Source organism: Streptopelia decaocto, assembly GCF_964273445.1.
Source record: "Streptopelia decaocto genome assembly, chromosome: 2".
Lineage (NCBI taxonomy): Eukaryota > Metazoa > Chordata > Aves > Columbiformes > Columbidae > Streptopelia > Streptopelia decaocto.
In genome coordinates, this window is record NC_138655.1 from 8,830,483 (window position 1) to 8,849,821 (window position 19,339).

At 42.9% G+C, this 19,339-nt stretch overlaps 1 protein-coding gene across 1 annotated transcript in view; it reads left to right on the forward strand.

Moving 5' to 3' along the window:
- The window catches only part of ST3GAL1 (ST3 beta-galactoside alpha-2,3-sialyltransferase 1), a 77,012-nt gene extending 66,899 nt beyond the window's left edge, over positions 1-10,113 (forward strand). The window contains exons 5-7 of the mRNA XM_082045959.1: positions 1,983-2,028; positions 4,224-4,343; positions 6,570-10,113. Of these exons, the coding sequence (XP_081902085.1) occupies positions 1,983-2,028; positions 4,224-4,343; positions 6,570-6,743 (340 nt within the window). The 3' untranslated portion in view covers positions 6,744-10,113. The remainder of the gene's footprint in view (positions 1-1,982; positions 2,029-4,223; positions 4,344-6,569) is intronic.
- Positions 10,114-19,339: the final 9,226 nt, after the last annotated feature.

Genomic DNA, 19,339 nt, shown 5'->3' on the forward strand with positions numbered 1-19,339 from the left:
AGATTGCAAAGCCATTCACTATTTTTTGTGGAGTATTTACCTTCAGAAGTGGCAGCAAGTGGGTTGCAGCAGTAAAGTTGAGTAAGCCCCTTAGCCTGTCAGGAAGATATAAGTGGTTGACTACGAGGCAGTCACAGCACATGTAAGGAAAAACATCTTTGCTTAATAAATTACAGGACATATTACATATTTGTAATTAGATTGTATACACGGGCTTGGTAAGCATCTGGTATAAATTACTGTGTGAGAATTTAACCCCATGGAAGAAATGCCAGTATTTTAAGGCTTTTGCCATACTCAGAGCAGGGAATTTGCATAATTAATAACCTGGCACATACTGGAGCAATAAAACCAGAAAATCATAAGCTCACAAATTATAATGCATTTAATAAAATTTTTAGGCTAACAGAATAAACCTAGGAGCATGTCTTAAACACACAATATCAGATACAGTGTATAGGGGAATTGTTGACTGTACATTTGTAAAGGGGAGAAGGCATCAAATTAAAAAAAAAAAAATCTGAAATTTGGTATTTTAGAAGAGAATAAATACTCAGTTAAAAAAGATAAGCATCCTGTATTATGGTTCTGAAGAAAAGCCAAACTGTAGATGGCCTTAATATTGGCTCGAATTGATAGCTGAATGATTCGGACATGTCCCATTTGACTGATGGATGTCCTATTTCAAAGTGGCTTTTCTAAGACTGAGCATTGTCCCAGAAAAGACTTAGGAAAGCTTTCTGGGACAGAAAACCTTCAGGACCTCATCAGTCATATATTTAGCCTACGTGCCTTAACTTGACTTCTCCGAGTCTTCCAGGAATCTCTACAGTGAAAAATCTTCATGTATCTCCGCTTGGTTTTGCAAAAGGAGATACCTAAGGAGATGAGGACATTGCTAGGTCACCACTGGTCTGGGAAGACTTAGACAAATGTTTCGAAGTGCTGATGATCCGTGGTTCAAAAAGAAGTAAAACTTTAATCACAGGAACCTTGTTGTTAACAAGAAAACAAAGAAAACCAGCCCGAACAACCAACCATGAACAAACAAAAAAACCCAAACAAACAACAAATAAACTACAAAAATCAAAACAAACAAAAAAACCCTCACAAGTAAAAACATTTAGATTGAATTAATGGAAGGTTTTGGTGATTTATCACAACCCGTCTAAAAAGTATGCAAAGTGTATTTGGGAATATAGTCCAGCTACAAGGCCAGTTCAGAATTTTCTTACTTGAAACAAAGTCAGGGAGATTTATGATTTTTACAGCACTCGTGATGAGCTGTGCAATGCCCGCCTGCACTGTGCATGAGATACGGGGAAGAAAAGATCTTTTTGTTTTCAAGACATGACTCGTGATTTTGATCCAGTCATAAGGTCTGACTTGGAAGTTTTATGCTGGGAACTGCAGGAAGCCTTCAGCATCCCCCTGAGGAGGAGGGGATAGCTTGCTGGTGAGGGGCTGTGTACTGGGAATGCCAGAATTACACATAAGAACAGAAATTACGAACTCTACTACCACCTTCTCTGGAAATCATGCGGTAGCTACAAGTATTAGGAGGGGAAAAGTCTCCCCCTGGTGGGAAAAGGTTTTTTTGCCATGAAACTAAATGGAAAGCCCTTTCCTTCTTCAAAGCGCAAAGACTGCAACAGGCACGGGCCAAGAAGTCGTGGGCTCCGTATAATATTGACTTTACAATATATTGTGAACTAAATCTTTGGTGTCCTGCTGTCAATAATTAACTTGAAAATTTAAAAACATAATGGCTTCCTATAAACTTGCTTCAGTGACACCTCAGTTCTTTTTTATGCTGCATTACTTAATTGCAGCCTCATTTTCCAACAATTGCTTGAATATATTGCTTTCAAATAATTTGAAATTATTTCTGTACATGAAGAATATTCTGTCTTTGGAAGTACAGGAAAATATTAACATATTCGACTTCTTCTAATCTTGGTGTTAATTTTTTCTTCTAACAGCACATATGTTCCAGTTCCACGGAAAATCAAAGTCAAAAAAGAAAAGGTGAGTGATGCTGATTTGTGAACTTGTTCTGCTAATCTACTTGTAGGTCTTTTGCCACTTTGGAAGACTGCAAGAATCCAGGGAACCCCTTGATATTCATAAAAACTACAACCAGAACACACACTTCACAAGGCTCAGGTGAACTAAAGGTTTAGCCCCTGTGTGCCCTTCAGGACATAGATCAAACGCTAAATAGCTGAGGTTGGAAAGAAACTATTCTTGTGACTATACCAGAGCATTATCACTGTTCCGAAGGTCGTGTTGCTTCCTCTCTTACTGCTCAGGGAGATTTAAGGTTCACTGTTGGCCAATTGTGTTCACCATCCACAGCAGTTCTGCTGTTCCCATCCGTTGCAGTTATTTGGATGTAATGGCACTTTGAGCTGTGGAAAGCCTTTGGGGTTCTTTGAATATAATTTGACTATTTGAACACCAGGGATGTTTCTCACTCCGAGCTCAGTTCCTTGGAATAAAGAGCTGAATGAATTCTAAACAACACTGTGTGTTTTCAAGTCAGGGGAGAATTCAAGATGGTATCGATGGCTCTTGGAGAAGGTTCCTAGCCCACAGTTGTAATAACTGTCTGCACCCAATTAAACAAGCCTTGAGACTAGGCTCATTGCCGAAGTTTACTGTGGTCTAATAGATGTGTCCTACTGGAGGCAGGGTTTCCCATGGGGCAGGATAGTCATTCCAATGTTGCAACTTTAGCCACTGTGCAAAGACTTTTGTCTTCTGTAGCTGCATGGTTTGGGGACATAACCAAGGCAGGCTATGTAGAGAAAGGTAAAAGATGTTTCCTCTTCCACAAGCCTTCCAGCAAAATGTCTCATTCTCTCAGCCTTTGGAGAGGCTGATTTTCAGAGGAGCTCAGGCTTCTAATGTCTCAAGGGTTAGTAATGTGTGTTAGCCCCAGAGCATTAAAATTAAAGATTAAAGCATATGTCCTTCATTCAGGAGGCCAGGTTTTGCCGAAGGCTTCAGATGAGGTCTTTAACCAGCATTAGCTGTGGACCTTTGGGGCTATTAAATAATCACTTAGCTCATCCCTACCTGGTGTGAGAAACACATTAACCTCTGCAAAAACCTTGTGAGATGCACTATGGCAGGTTGTTAAACTCACGTCACACTTGAGTAGCACCAGCCCAGGGTACGGCTGGTGATTTGCAGCAGCTTCCTGAGCACAGAGACGAGAAGCTTGTATTTCTTCCCACGTCATGCATTGCAAAACACCCTGTGAGAAGCGATTACACACAGATACAATATCAGCAATTAACCTCTGACTTCGTAAAAGGAAAAGCCCTGCAGCTAACCAGTCACTCTAATTACAAACGCAGCATGGAGGGAAAAGCCTCTCTTTGCCTGATTGAGAGAAGGTGGTTGAAACCAACAGCTCCCACCAGTCCTAGGATTTACTGTGCACTCAGGTCTGATCTTAAGCACTCTGTCTCCATTAGATGGCCTCACAATTTCCCCAGGTGATAACCAAGTACTATTTACATCTTTAAAAAACAAACAAACAAAACAAAACAGCATAGAAAAATAGCATGTTTGGGAAATGGAAGAAATGCAGCTCATGCAACCTGATAAGCTTCCTGATAGTTTACTCCTGACCTCTCATTTCCTCAGATCTGTACCTATAGCGATACTAAGGCATGGTCAGCGTATTGTGCAGAATATGCTCCTACGTTTCTGCACAAATTACAGTTGGACTTAATGATCTTAAGGGTGTTTTCCAACCTAAATGATTCTATGATTCTATCAAATCTCAGATGGAATCTTATACTTGCCTTGCTCAGGCCTCCAACTCCCCAGAGCTCACCTATGTAACAGCAGGACACTACAGGGGGAGCTGAATGCACAATTTTCTTCCAGCATGTGCCTTTTCATGCCCATTGGTTTCAGTAAGAATCATGCAGGATTTACATTACTGTAAGCAGGTGGGATATCAAGACCAAAGAAGGAATATTTATGTGTAATTGCATGTGGGAAATATCCTTGAATGCGCTTAGCTCTGGGACTTTATTTTTCCCTTTCACCTGCCCTCAGGGAATAAATATTATTCCTTTTTCCCTTCCTCCCTTACCCAAGTGTCCTTTAGGGATGACAGGCTACTGTTGGTTTGTTGTTTGTTGTTTTTTTTTTTTTTTCCCAGGGTATTTTATTAATGAGTCTTTCTCTCCAATTTTGCCTAGATCCTCATTTACAATCCAGCTTTTATGAAATACGTCTATGAAAATTGGCTCCAGCATCATGGGAGATACCCCTCCACGGGCCTTCTGTCTTTGATATTTGCACTCCACGTATGCGATGAGGTCTGTGTTTGCGTTTATGGATAAAAAATCAGAACATTTTACACTGAAGTGCCAGGAACATGCCCTGGCCACTCAGCCTTTATTTCCCTCTCTCCATTTTCTCTACCATTTGCTTCTTCAAACAGATACAGAGTCCTCAGTAACATGCAAATACTGACAGTGATTTTTTTCATGTCAGCAAGTTGTAGGGTTTAAGACGCTTTTGGGGGGAATGTAATTAAACAAAAATAGTGAGATTCCACTTGGCTTTCAAAGGCATATAAATATGGATGGTGTCAGTGCCCATTTTGTTAGTAGAATCCCAAATTACATTTTGTCTCACTGTTTAGGCACCTAGAGCCATTGGTGTTGCCCTGGGCATGCCTTCTGGGCATACCTATGGAGAGAGGCTGAGGGAGCTGGGGTTGTTTAGACTGGAGAAGAGGAGGCTTAGAGGTGACCTCATCACTCTCTAGGACTACCTGAAGGGAAGTTCTAGCCAGGTGGGGATTGGTCTCTTCTCCCAGGCAGTCAGCAATAGGACAAGGGGCATGGGCTTAAACTCTGCCAGGGGAAATTTAGGCTGGATACTAGAAAGAAATTCTTTCCAGAGAGAGTGGTCAGGCATTGGAATGGCTGCCCAGGGAGGTGGTGGACTCGCCGTCCCTGGAGGTTTTTAAACTGAGATTGGACATGGCACTTTGTGCCATGATCTAGTCAATGGACTGGAGTTGGACCAAGGGTTGAACTTGATGATCTCTGAGGTCTTTTCCAACTCAGTCAATTCTGTGATTCTGCCTCCATCTGCCAGGCCAGAAAAGTTTGAAACTCTTGGCTTTGTGTGACATCCGCCTGCCTTAAATACATGTATTGAGTACCCAAGGACATCTCAAATGGCACTTATGTTTGGGCTACTGCAGTGAGGTCTTATCTGTCTAATCAGTGGGGCAAATCAACTGCATGATAAGACATTAGGAGAGCAGTATTGCTCCCTGGGTTCCAGCGACTGTGCTGCGTGAATCACCACTGACTAATGGACGTTCAGGCACCTCCATTCGGATATCTTAAACATGATCCCATCTGCAGAACTTCAATGATCATCTCTTGCATTAGCCAATTTGGGGAGTGCAGATGGTCTCTTTTCAAACTCAAGCTTGTGGATTTATACAGTAGGTTGTGATAAATGTCACTGCTCCAGCAGTTACTTGAGAAAATTCCCTGGCTTGAGTGATGTGAGATGCTCCTACGTGACAGGAAACTTGGCTAGTTAGTGTAAGGCCAGATCAGTTCTACAAAATCCTGCAAGCCTGAGCTTGTCAGCATGGGGGATAAATATCACTATACTGGTAAAATCCCTGTCCTGGATACAGGTCTGATGATGAAAGAGATCTTTCTGTCACCTAGGCCTGTTTTGACTGAAGAAGTGATAGAAATGCTCTTAATGATGCTGACAGAAACTGTACCATAGCCAAGGCAGATAGGGTGGGTGGGTTGGGTGAAGCCTGTTTTCTGGTGAGCAGGCAATGAGCCAGGCTTTGACATTACCAAAACCAGTTTAAAACAACCTCATATTTTGGTTGATCATGGTGTGGGTGGGTTAGGACACTTGTTTTGTGGGCTATAACCCATTCAAAACCAGCCATATGGCCACTCTCAGTTTAAATAAGTCAACTGTTATGTTTGGACCTTTACAACCAGAGAAGACAGACATAGCCATTGTCAAATGACCTATTGGGAAAGGCCATAGGAGTATACACACAAAGAACATAAGGTCCATCTGACTCTGAAGTGACTGCAGATGTCCTATAATTAAGCATGTAAGTGAGGATTGGCATGGGTCATCATTTGAAAGACTAGAAGCAAAACCAAAATTTTTCCAGTCTTTGTGGCCCTAACCAGCTAAATAAGAGATTTCCATCCCAAACCACTGACCTCCTGAGGTCAAGGATCATGCTTAGGGGACAGGAATGTGTTTTTCATAATTGCCAAACAAGAATTCATGTATAGAAATTTCCTTTTCTGTCTGGGTTCAGGTATGGGGGTGTTCTCAGAATAGCTTAGGATGTAGTGTCTCTTGAGGAGGCCTTGGGCCATTATTCTGTGGTTGCATCATGCTATGCAGCAGAATAGCTTGGGTCACCACCGAGGTCCTGCTGCCTATAGGAGAATCAAGAGAGATTCTTCAACATTTCAGATGAAGACCAGTTGCTTTCCAGGCTATAACACTATTTCTCTCTTACTTCCTAGGTGAATGTGTATGGTTTTGGAGCAGACAGCAGAGGGCACTGGCATCATTACTGGGAAAACAATGGTTCAGCTGGGGCTTTCCGGAAGACAGGTGTCCATGATGGGGATTTTGAGTTCAACGTAACTTTGACTCTTGCCTCCATTGAAAAAATCAATTTTTTCAAGGGCAGATGACCCTGACCACAGAGAGAAGTGGGGGCTGCAGTTTCCAACATGCGGCAGAACGAAGCCCAATGAAGATGATCTAGGCACCAGCCAGGTTTGAACGTGTGAATCTGCGGTGGATTCGGAGCATCTCACTGCTTCAATGGTCACCGCAGGGAGCTCGGCCAAGGACCAACTTCCACACTGCACGTGATTTCCAGTGTCCAGATACCTGGGATCTACCAATCAGTTGTGGGAATAAATGAATCTCTGCTTTGGCTCTATGGCTTGATTTCTGAATTACTGATGAACGATCTGCCTGTTGCTATTAGGGGAAAGCTGGGCACGGGAACCGCTGTTTGTGTGTCTGTTCTTTCCTCAAATAAGGCAGGAGATCCTTGAAGAGGAGTCAAAACAACTTCTGGGACGTAAGACCAGCTAGGGCAGCTCTGAACACCATAGTAAGGATTACCTCAAAGAAATGAATTCACTTCTGCTGTTGATCTTTTTGAACTGTCTCTTCTATTTCATTTATTATTTCTGGTTTCATGCTGTATTAAGCAAAAACGTGATGAAGTTGCCTGGAGTAGTACATTTTTCAGCCATTGCTTCATTCCGCATTGATAGTGTCTAGAAAATATGTATCAAATCATCTCTGATCGTATATTATTTAATATTGCTTCCTATACAGCCATAATGAGAGAGAAAACAATACTGAAAACTCCAGCAAAAAAATGGCCTTTTTAGCCACTTGTTTGTTTGTCTTGTTTGGTTATATATGATTTTTTTCTTTTTGGTGGAAAATACTCTGGAATGTTTATTTTCATTTAATCAGTTTAAGGTTGCAAAGTGGACTTTTTTCTTTCAGTCATTTATATGTGCCTTTATATTTGTGCAACAGACGTGATTTTTTTTTAAAGATGACAAACCCTAAATTAAACTTTTTTATAAAAGGGGGAAAAATTAACCAAAGTGTAGCCTCCATGTGGTATACTTTTGTAGTCAAAACCAATAATAACAGCTCCTATATTGTATTTGAGCAAACACAAACAATACTAATTTTTAAAGGTAACTTTTACCTTTTTTTATGGGAAAATATCCAAAAGTTCCAAGGAAACGTTTCCTCTTATTTTTTTACAAATTTAGAAAATGGTAACTCTTTGCAAAGTCTTTATTTGAAATAGAAGAACTATTATGGGTTGGATATTAGCTAGTCATACAAAAGGAATCTTTTGCCCTATAGCAGCATCTACAAGGACACAATCTAGGCAAGCTGATCCTACAGTGTAAGTCAGACTTCAAAATTATGTGCATCTCTGGAGGAATGAGAGTATTATGTCAGTACCTCTAGGCAGTGAGAGGAGGGAAGTGACAGTGAAGATTTTATATCCACAGATTTTTGCTGGAATTAGCACATTTAATCTCCAAGGACAGATAAAGTATGAATCCAAGAACAATGTTCAGGTGCTGAAGAATGGAGAACAGTTTTATTTTTCTTCCTGATATCATGAAAATAAGATTAATGGATTATTGTCCCATTTTGAGCTCTGGTGAAACCAATGGAGTTCTTGCCGCAGACTTCAAGGGACTTCGGATCAGGCTTTGAAAAAATGTCCTATTTCATTTTTAATAGATCATGATGATTGAGGTTTGTGGCAATTTCGAAATCATCAGCTAAATGATTCGTCTTTCTTGCACCAGTTGTGGCAGCAAATCCAAGCTGATGAGTATTTGAGCTGAGCAAAAGCCTCGCCCTTCGCTCAGTGATGTGCTTCAGTCCAAAATTTATCCCCTTGTCTTTCCGTGCCAGTTATTAACTGTGAGCTCCCCTTTAAGGCAGCAATTCATGGCAAAAGAGGCACGGTCAGGTGATATTTTGGGCCACAGTACTATTCACCAACATGAACTGCTTTACCTGCATGAGTGTTACTGGACTCACAGTGTATAAAGAGAGGAGGATGCCAAACATCTGTGTGGGGAACTGAGCTCCCTTTGCTGTACACATGTGACCCTTCAGTTTAGCAATATGGAAAGGGCGGAACTTTTAAATCGTCATACTTAGACCTGTTCATGATCCTCTCTCATGTCAAGAAGCCCTTTCTGAGCAAGGTGGCCAGCAGAACTCACCTGGATATCACAGGCACAGCAAATTCAATGGCCTTACTGTCTTCTACATGTCCTTTGTAAAAGAATGAAACATTTCTACCTGAAACATGCTCATTTGTTTGTTTGAAGCATTCTTACTGTTTCAACTTTTGTTAATCAATATGGTTCTGGTGCGATATCACAGTAATACAAGCAAAGCAACTGTAAGAGGGAAAAAAGACTCTATGGAAGATCCCAATGCTTTCTTCACCCTGTGGCTAGATTTTGGAGATACTTCTTTGATCATAAGCTTCAAATATTTTAATTTTTTTTTTTTTCTCGTTAATTTAGAAACACTTAGTTGCTCTTTCAGTCATTCTTCTGTCATCACTTGGAAGAAAACTCATGGTGGTTTGGTACCCAAATCCCATTGAATTTCTTTTTATCATGTGTCAGTTTGGGCTCAAAGAAAGTGGCAAAAAATATCAGCTATCTTCTAGCCCATATTGTTCTGCAAGCTTCCTTTGGTTGTCGAAATTAAATTTCCCATTTTCCCCTGAATATTCTGCTTCTGACAGCAGATATGAAACATTGTGGCTTATACTGTCATGGATAGATTTAGTGTCTTCATCATGGAACAAGCTGCAAATCCCATCTAATTTTCTTGGTGACAGCAAGCAGTAACTGTGTACCACTGGTGTCCATTTTTCAGAGCATGAGAAGAGCAGAGTGGTCCTCTTCAATTGTAGGATGAGTGATAGTCTGTGCTATCACATTTCTATTCCAGAGGAACATTTTCTAGAGTCCTTTAGGCAAATGACTGTTGTATTAGATCTTTGTCTCAGTTTCTCCACAATTTTGCTGCTCGCTCAAATACCTTCAGGATAAGGAGATACCAACAGATGATGTTGAGGGAAGAATTAATTCCCACTGTCAATGTTGAAGACTGTGTTCCTGCTAGAAACTTTATGGGTTTGTTTTGTTCAAAGGAACAACAAAGGAAAACATATAGCAACATGTCAAGGCTTCAAACTCTTGAACTGTATTTGCCACCACTTCAAAGTCTCTGAAGCACTCCTTGAGTGTGTGTTATGTTTTTTACCAAAGCCAAATCTCTTGAGCACTTTTTTCTCTCCCATGACCAGATTTTGTTCCTATTTTTCTTTGACTACATGATTGACTATGATAATAATTTTTTTTCTCTGATGGTGGGGAGTCTCAATCATTCTTTGACCTTTTATTTATTTAATTTTTCAGTATGATATGAATCAAAATAAATTTTTTATTGTAATCAAAGGTGTTTCTCCGTGTGCACGCTTCTTCCCACAATATTTCTTTTAGCTCCTAGAACCTTCTCTGTCACATAGCATTGTAATCAAGCCTTATTCCACTGCCTTCTCATCCATCCCTTGGGTGATACCAGCAGAGGAGTGTGTGCTTCAGACTGCTGGAAAGCTTGTGGTCATGGGCATCACACTGCTTCACTTATGGCAGCTGTAGGCCTCTCTGGAGAAGAAACAAACTTTACATGCCTGTCATCTCCTGATGGATCCATGCTGTATTTAGGTGATACATAAGGGAAATTTGGCAGACTCAGAAATCAATGACTTGAGAAGACATTCAACACAACTGTTCTCTGGTTCTTACAGACCTGGCTCCTATCACAGGAGAGATGCTAAGGATCCATCCTAGGTCCCTATTTCAAGAGCCAAATTTAGCTGCTATGGCCACACGAGCACTTTAGTCATGGATGGCCTAGGCTGTCCATTAGGACAACCCAATCTAGTAGATGGACATCTTTGATGTTACAAGCACAGCCCTCAGTGGGAGCTGGTGTCAGCATCTGTCCCTTCAGCATGCCACACCACCTCATCTGCGTGACCATGGTTTTACTTGGGGAGACTCCACCTTAGCTATTTCTTGTGGACCTCATAAGCTGCTCAGTTTCCTTATGTGCCATTTCTATTTGTTGTTTAAGGGAATGAGATACACAGGCTAGCAATGATGCAAATTTCCCACTGAAATTTATTCAGCCTCATTGCTTAGTGGTGGGAGCTCAAGAAGTCATCACAAGGCAGCTCAGGAAGCTCCTGTTCAGATATAGGCAATGGTCTGATGGTCACAGTAAGAGCTGCTCTGCAGTGAGACCTTCAGAGGACCAAGCTCTCAGGAGTTACTTCATACTTTGCTTTTCAAGCCAGGTTCTAAACAAGCTGCATCAGCGAGATATTAACTACCCCTAATGGATACAGTGTGGTCAGTATCGCACTTGTTGTAAATGGGTGGGAAGTAGAGGTGCAGATGTCTGAGGAGCTATCCCAGTCACTTCAGGTCCCCAAGCCTGTTTTCTGCCCAGAGTTTCTATAATCAGGCTGGTCACAGAATTGTTTCAAACAGGGAAAACAGCGGTGCTAACCTGGGATGGCTATGGAATGGGACTGTCCTTCACAGTGGCTTTGTAGCTTCATGCTTGTCACTGTGCAGAGGAGATGCAAAGCGTTTGCTCCTCTGTCATCCTCAGCAAAGCAAAGTAACACCGGGGAACAGGTTGCTCTTGAAAATAATTTTTCATTTGGCTTCATTTCCACTCAGGAGAAGTGCACTAAATGCAGCTTCCAGGTCTGAAATGATTTTGTCGGGAAATTAGTTTGAATAAAAAACACAGTCTAAAGACCGCCTGGGACCAGTAAGACATGCAGCAGTGACAACAGCAACATCCAGACAGATGGACCGACCACAGGAATTGGACAAAGGACTTTGCTTGTACCATCAAATGAAGAAAGAAAGTACCCACAGGGGAACAATATGGCTCCTGTTCATGGCATGGATTCCTTTGGTGGCTTACGTTCAGGATAGCAACTAAACCAAACAAATGAAAAGGCAAGGGAGTCCCTTGCCATGTTTAAAATTTCTGTTTTCACTTGTCTTTCCTACAGACTTTCAGATCTTATAACATTTTGTTGTCTTCAGGCAATATGAAATAAAATGTTGTTCACACCATGAAAAGTTCTCCAAGGTTAGGTACTTTTATGCAGAGGTAAATCTCTGTGTTTTCACTTTAATTTTCTCCTACACAGAATGTAGCATGTTGCTTTATTTCTTAGTTTCTTTGGCAGAATACAAATAGATCCATATGGGAATTTGGTCTGATCTGTGACACACTCCTGCTAAGACAGGACGTTTTCCAGAATAGTTACTTTTGCCAAATAATCAGAGAGGCCAGAGTTACACAGCAATTACCAGCTGCCTCCCTGTCCACCCAGACAAAAAGTCAGTAAGAAAAGCATCCTGGCCTATGCCACTAACACTGCATCCTGCAGCACCATGATGTTCCTCCAAGGATACCCCAAGCAAGTCACACAGTATCACAGTATGTTTGGGATTGGAAGGGACCTCAAAAGATCATCTAGTCCAATCCCCCTGCTGGAGCAGGAACACCTAGGTGAGGTCACACAGGAACATGTCCAGGCGGGTTTTGAATGTCTCCAGAGAAGGAGACTCCACAACCCCCCTGGGCAGCCTGTTCCAGTGTCTGTCACCCTCACTGAGAAGAAGTTTTTTCTCAAATTTAAGTGGAACCTCTTGTGTTCCAGCTTGATCCCATTACCCCTTGTCCTATCATTGTTTGCCACCGAGAAGAGCCTGGCTCCATCCTCGTAGCACTCACCCTTTATATATTTATAAACATTAATAAGGTCACCCCTCAGTCTCCTCCAAACTAAAGAGACCCAGCTCCCTCAGTCTTTCCTCACACGGGAGATGCTCCACTCCCTTAATCATCATTGTTGCCCTGCGCTGGACTCTCTCCAGCAGTTTCCTGTCCTTCTTGAACTGAGGGGCCCAGAACTGGACACAATATTCCAGATGTGGTCTCACCAGGGTGGAGTAGAGGGGAAGGAGAACCTCTCTCGATCTACTAACCACCCCCCTTCTAATACACCCCAGGATGCCATTGGCCTTCCTGGCCACAAGGGCACAGTGCTGGCTCATGGTCATCCTGTTGTCCACCAGGACCCCCAGGTCCCTTTCCCCTACACTGCTCTCTAATATGTAATTTCCCAACCTCTACTGGAACCTGGGGTTGTTCCTGCCCAGATGCAGGACTCTACACTTTCCCTTGTTAAATTTCATTAGGTTATTCCCCGCCCAACTCTCCAGCCTGTCCAGGTCTCTGGATGGCAGCACAGCCTTCTGGCGTGTCAGCCACTCCTCCCAGCTTAGTGTCATCAGCAAACTTGCTGATAGTACACTCTATTCCCTCGTCTAAATTGTTAATGAATATATTGAATAATACTGGCCCCAGTACTGACCCCTGAGTCTCCAAATCAAGTGTTCCATCACGGAGCCCCTTTATGGCAGGGTCTGCCCATATGGATTTTTGTGTTCCCCTCCTTGCTTCTCTGGGGCTAGACTCAAAGAGCTGTCACCATCCAGAGGAGCTGCACATTGCTCACCCAGCCCTGCCCCAAACCTGCAGTCTGGGACGGGGTGTTTGAATGGACTGGCCATACTTGAGCTGTGATTCGAAACATTTCCATTTTGCACCCACATCATGTGTTCAGCCTGTGCACATGACTAAGTAGCTATCATATGGTAGAAAATAATGGAAAGAGTGATTTCCACTCCTATTTCTCCTTTGAGTGTAGGAGGATTTTATATAACACATCCTCACGCTCAGAGAGTAGGTATGTTTGGCCAAGCTCCCCAGGATGCTGATGAGGCACAGAGCTTTTGCCTCATCAGAAGCCTCAGTTTCTGGTGGAATCACAGGCAGAGTCATGGGAGTGACTGGTAACCAACAGTTCATCAATGGGCACAACAAATTATTGGCGGTGGAGAGAAGTTCTGCAAGCTGACAGGCTCTGTCCTTTGAGGGGTCAATTTGAATAGGTAGATAAGGAAATAATAAAATAAAATAAAATAAAATAAAATAAAATAAAATAAAATAAAATAAAATAAAATAAAATAAAATAAAATAAAATAAAATAAAATAAAATAAAATAAAATAAAATAAAATAAAATAAAATAAAATAAAATAAAATACAGAAGTAAAGATCAAAAATGGCTAAATAAAAATAAAGTGGATTGAGCTTCTAGAAAACCTTTAGAAATGAAGTAGTTTTTTAACTATTTATTTGATCTGCCAAAGTAGGTGGGCCAGGAATGAATCAGGCTGGTGATGCTTTGGGGCAATTAACGTTGTTGTGGGTTGTGAGCCAGCAGCTACACAGCCATGAAGTCACTCGCTCCCTTCCCCTCAGCCAAGTGGGATGTGGGAGAGATTAGGAAGAGCAAAAGCAAGAGAACTTGTGGGTCAAGATAAGTTCAATCAGTAAAGGAAGAAGAAAAAAGGAGCTATGTAAAAGCAATCAATCATGCCCCACCTCCCACCAGCAGACAAATGTCCAACTAGTGACTGAGTAACAGCCACCTTGGAATGCAGCCCTACATCTCCTTCTTCTTCCATCCCAGTTTATTGCCAAGGTTACATTACATGGGAAGGAATATCCATCTGCTAATTCAGGTCAGTTGTCCCATCTGTGTCCCCTCCCAAATTCTTGCCTACCCCAGCCTAGTTGCTGGATGGGGGCAAAGTGAGAAACGGAGAAGGCTTTGACACTGTGCAGACACTGTTCAGCAACAGCCAGAAATCTGGTGTGTTGTCAGCAATGTTTTAGCCATCAATCCAAACCACAGCATCCTATTGACTGCTATGAAATTAACTCCATTCCAGTGAGACTGAAATAAACCAGAGACTTAAAGAAATCCATGGATTCAAGAGGTGCTAAGACCTTTCCTGACATCTGGGAGCAGGCAATATCAACAACGCTTTAGCAATCAGGTGAGATTACAACCCAACACTAGCAGGAATGACATGATCCGAACAGAAAAACCTAGGAGTTTCTTCAGGAGGAGTGCATCCAGGGCAGTGGGGACAGTTCAGTTCTTGTCACTGTAGAAGCTGGAGTAATATTTTAAACCAACAGCCAGAGGCAATGAGAAATCACTGTTTGATGTGGCTGTGCGCATGGTGTTTGCTTCCCTCCCTGGGTCACTACAGCGCTTCCTTCCCTGAAGGTGTGTGCCATCCCACAAGTAATAGTCCTCTGTGGTGTCTTCTCGAGGGGCTAAGAGAACTTCGTTGCTTGTTACTGGTTCCAAGTCTGGCTGTGCGGGTTTTGGCTGGGACAGAGTTAATTTTCTGCATATAGCTAATATGTGGCTATGTTTGGGGTTTGTGCTGAAAACGGTGTTGATAACACAGGAATGTTTTTGTTATTGCTCAGCAGTGCTTACACACCATCCAGGCCTCTGCTTGTCACACCACCCCACCCACGAGTAGGCTGGGGGTGCAGAAGAAGTTAGGAGGGGACACAGCTGGGACACTTGACCCCAACTGATCAAAGGGATATTCCATACTATGTGACATCATGCTCAGCAAATAAAGCTTTGGGAAGAAGGAAGGGGGGACATTTGGAGTGATGTTGTTTGTCTTCTCCAGTAAACATTACATGTGATCGAGCCTGGCTGTCTTGGAGATGGCTGAACACCTGCTTGCTGATGGGAAGTAGTGAACAAATTCCTTGTTTTGCTTTGCTTGCATGCATGGCTTTTGCTTTACCTATTAAACTGTCTTTAACCCAACCTGCAAATTTTCTCGCTTTTATCCTCTGGTTTTCTCCCCCGTCCCACCAGGGGAATGAACGAGTGGCTGCATGGTGCTTAGTTGCCAGCTGGGGTTAAACCACAACACTGGCCCACAGCTACATGACTTTGCAGTTTAGCAGAGAGATCCAGCAGACACAAGTAAATGAAGCTGGAACAATGTTTTTATTTCCTGTAATAAGCAAAGGAATGGGAAACATGTACGCTGATTAATGGGTCTCTGAGCAGTGAGATGTGATTAACTCATTTCAGTCAGCACTGGGGATCTCAGCACCTCATTAGCTTTTTCATTAATGGTTACAACTAATATCTGATTAGTGTCTCTGTTTAGTAATGAGTTCTTCTTCTTAATGGAGATGGAGTTTTCCACTGAGTGATGGTGAAAGGGAGAGAGAGAGAAGGAACCATCTAATTACGTTGTTAACGGGGCACCTTGCCATCGGCATCACTGACCCAACTGTCCTCCTTGCCCTGCTATAACCGGTCCTGATGCCTTGTCACGAGTGTACATGTGATGTGCTAAACACACTCAGCAAGCCAGGAGGAGAGGACCCAGTTCTGGCTCCTGAAAAATAAATCAGCTCAAGTGGGATGACAGTAGGTGGAACAGCCTCGAAGGTATCATCCCCATCCATGGGCTAATGGGTATGACTGGAGATGCACAAGGAAGGGAGGTGAAACACTGGATAGAGATATGAAGCAACAGCTACTTTCACATAGAGCACTCTGTGCAGTGATTTGTTTTCTAACCGATCTTAATAATTTCCCCACTAGAGTGTGCTGTTTTCCTGTTCCCATGAGTTATATTGTGGCTTCTGGAGCATGCAGCTCTCTTATACTAGTGTGTCTCATCACCAGCTTAGAGCTCGTTACCTGCTGACACTACTACATCTTCATAGCTATAAGGCTTGGGATTTATTTGCTAAATCTATGCATTTTGGCCTCTGGATTAGAACTAAATGCAGGAGCCCGCTGGCCATGAAAGGCATGGGGAAGCATGAGATGGGAGAAGTGCTGCAAAGCTTCATACCCTGAGAGTTTACACCAGTGTTGTCAGCCAAGCAGTTTTCCTTTCCTGCTTTGAAATGGGGTGACACTCTCAGCTATGTGTGTGTTGTCTTCTGCACTGACCCTTTAGAAATGCTCATAACTGAAAATTTTAAACAAAAAAAAGTTATTCTTCCTTTGAAACTTAATTTCCTGACCAGAGACAAATCTTCAGGACTCCTGGCTGTGTGGTAATGCTCAAATCTTTTTAGTTGGGGTTGTAAAAGTCTTTAGTTATAGCAGATGAAAATGCCCTTTGTGGATCATAAAGGCAACTCAGTTGTTTCTAACAGGACTTGTATGTTGTGCTACCAATGTAATCAACTTGTGTAGTTTTGCATTTGTTTGTTCTCAGTTGTAGCACCCAGATGGTAAATGAGGGGCAAATATATTGTAAAAAGCAATCAATGCTGCAAACTAATTAGCTGGGTTCAATGAAAGCAGAAGCCTTATCTGGCTGCTGCCTGCCAGCAGAGCATGTGCTCATGCCTCAGCAGTGCTCCACAGCCAAGGCAGAGAGGAACAGAGGGGTCCACTTGGCAGAGCATTGGGCAGGGACCACAGGGTCCTGGTTCCTGGTTTGTACTCTGGGATGGCTCTGCTGGGTGACAACACCAAGTCCCATTGCCTGTCTGCTGCAGAGGAGAGCACACCCGTCCCAAGTGCTCCAGGGCACAATGCTGGCTGGGGCATTGGCACTGGCATTGCCCATCGTCCCCCCGCATGGATGCAGAGCTGCCTCCCACCCGCCTTGTGGGAGGAGATGCTTGTGCTAAGCCAGAGAAACTCACAAAACAGGGTGACCTGCTGCAGCACTTTCAGCACGTGTGGGAAAGACATACCTCGTGTGGAGATGGACTCTTCCCGGGGCCTGTGGCAGTAAGAGCCCCAATTTAAAATTGTGTTATTCGAACAGCTACTGCCTCCGGTTTTAAATTTCCTAGCCTAACACTTCATTAGGCCCCTGGGTTTCAATATTATAATATCAGTACAGTGAACAATTGTTCCACTTCCCTTGTTCTGATGAATACCTCCATAGTCCCCTCATCATTTTGAGCTGAAGAGTTTTTATTTGTGATTCTCATTCTTTGCCCATCTCTAACATGTGTGTGAGGTCCTTCACCAAGCCCAGTATCTCCCATCTCATTGACCAGATCCCAATGACTGACCACGGGTGTTGCAGGATTACATGCTGGGGCAAAATTCACCAGCCTGGCTCACAGATGCTGTAGTCACTATTGCTTTGTTGAGCTTTCAGTTTTTCTAAGTGGTGTGGTAACTTGTATTTACTCATAGCCCATGAGTAGCAAAATCCCAGAGCAGGTAGGGAAAGGATGTGCTGAGGTTTGCAATTGGACTTTTCCCTTCTGAGTGTATAACTACTGAGAATAACCCCACCCCAGGTCACTTGCATTTAGGAGGAGATGGGGTGCATTGTGACGATCATGCTCACCTTCATTTGAAAGAGTAAGGCCAAGCTCTTGGGCCAATGCTTCCTTCATGTTAACGGAAAGGATACTAAGGCTCAATTCACCAGTTCAAGACACCTTCCCATGAATAACACACTCTTCATCCCTGTGGCTACATCAGCACTGCTGACAGTTCATCTCCTGGAGGTGGCCTCACCTCCACTGCTGAGGACGAGTTCTCTCCAACTGACTGAGCATTCCCGTGCTGCTTAGCACCTGAATCTGTATCTCTTGTATGCCCCAAGTACTGTGTTTAAAAGGTGTTTAGATGAGGTTCTTAGGGACATGGTTGAGTGCTAGAGTTAGGTTAGATTATGATTGAACTCGATGCTCCTGAGGGTCTCTTCCAGCTGAAATGATTCTATGATTAGGAAAAATGTCTTTCTCGTTTGGAGGGTGAGAAGTTAATAGGTCAATCAAGAGAAGAAATGGGACCTCTGTCCTTGAAAGGCACCGAGACTTGGCTAGACAAAGCCACGACTGATCTGATCCAGCACAGGAGCTTCCCACTTGGATTAGAAACCTTCGGAGAGCACTTTCAGCCAAAGCTTCTAGGAAGGGGTTATGTCTGGACAGTGTGACACCCCAGGAGTGAAGTGGATCTGGTAAACCAGCAGAATTTGCAGAGTTTTGAAAAGAAGACAGAAAGATTTCTTTAAAGCTATCAGCAAAGATTCCCTGGCATCCAGCTGTTTTGGGAGAGGCTGCATTTCTCAGGAAGGACAGAAATGTTACTGTGCTTTCAGCAGCGAGGGTTTGCCTCATGGCTGGTACAGAACAGCTTTAGCTCTTTGTGTCTCGGGCATTCAGTTCCTTTGGTAACAACCTCCTTCAGACCCTCCTCTCCTTTGCAATACAGCACACCTAAAACGACTCCCTAAACAAAATAAACTCATCAGCTCTGCAAACCCACTTAGTGCAGAGCTCAAGGCAGCATGTTATTAGTTGGCCATGTTCTCAGTGAATGTAGATCAGCTCCATCTCCCAGAGGTCAAAGCTACATCAGTTTACACCAGTCCATACCCTGGCATCCTTTCCCCTCAACTCTTTGAGCTTGTTTTTTGTTACACCTCTGTATAGTGCTTAACACAGGAGAGTCTGGGCCTTATCAGAGAGTTTTGATCTAATCAGTAGCCATGAAGAAAATAACCAGAAAAACCTGTCTGCCAGTCAGGCTTTTTGCTGTATCTCAACAGGTTCATAAAAATCATATCACATAATGGCATGCAGTGGGGTCGTGACTTGTCACTAAAATGATAGTGATATGGTGAGTCCTTGTTGCCGTAGCAGAAGTATCCAGGAGCTTCAGTACTGTAGTGTCTGTCCTCACTACCAGGACATTCTAGACTCAGAACAAAA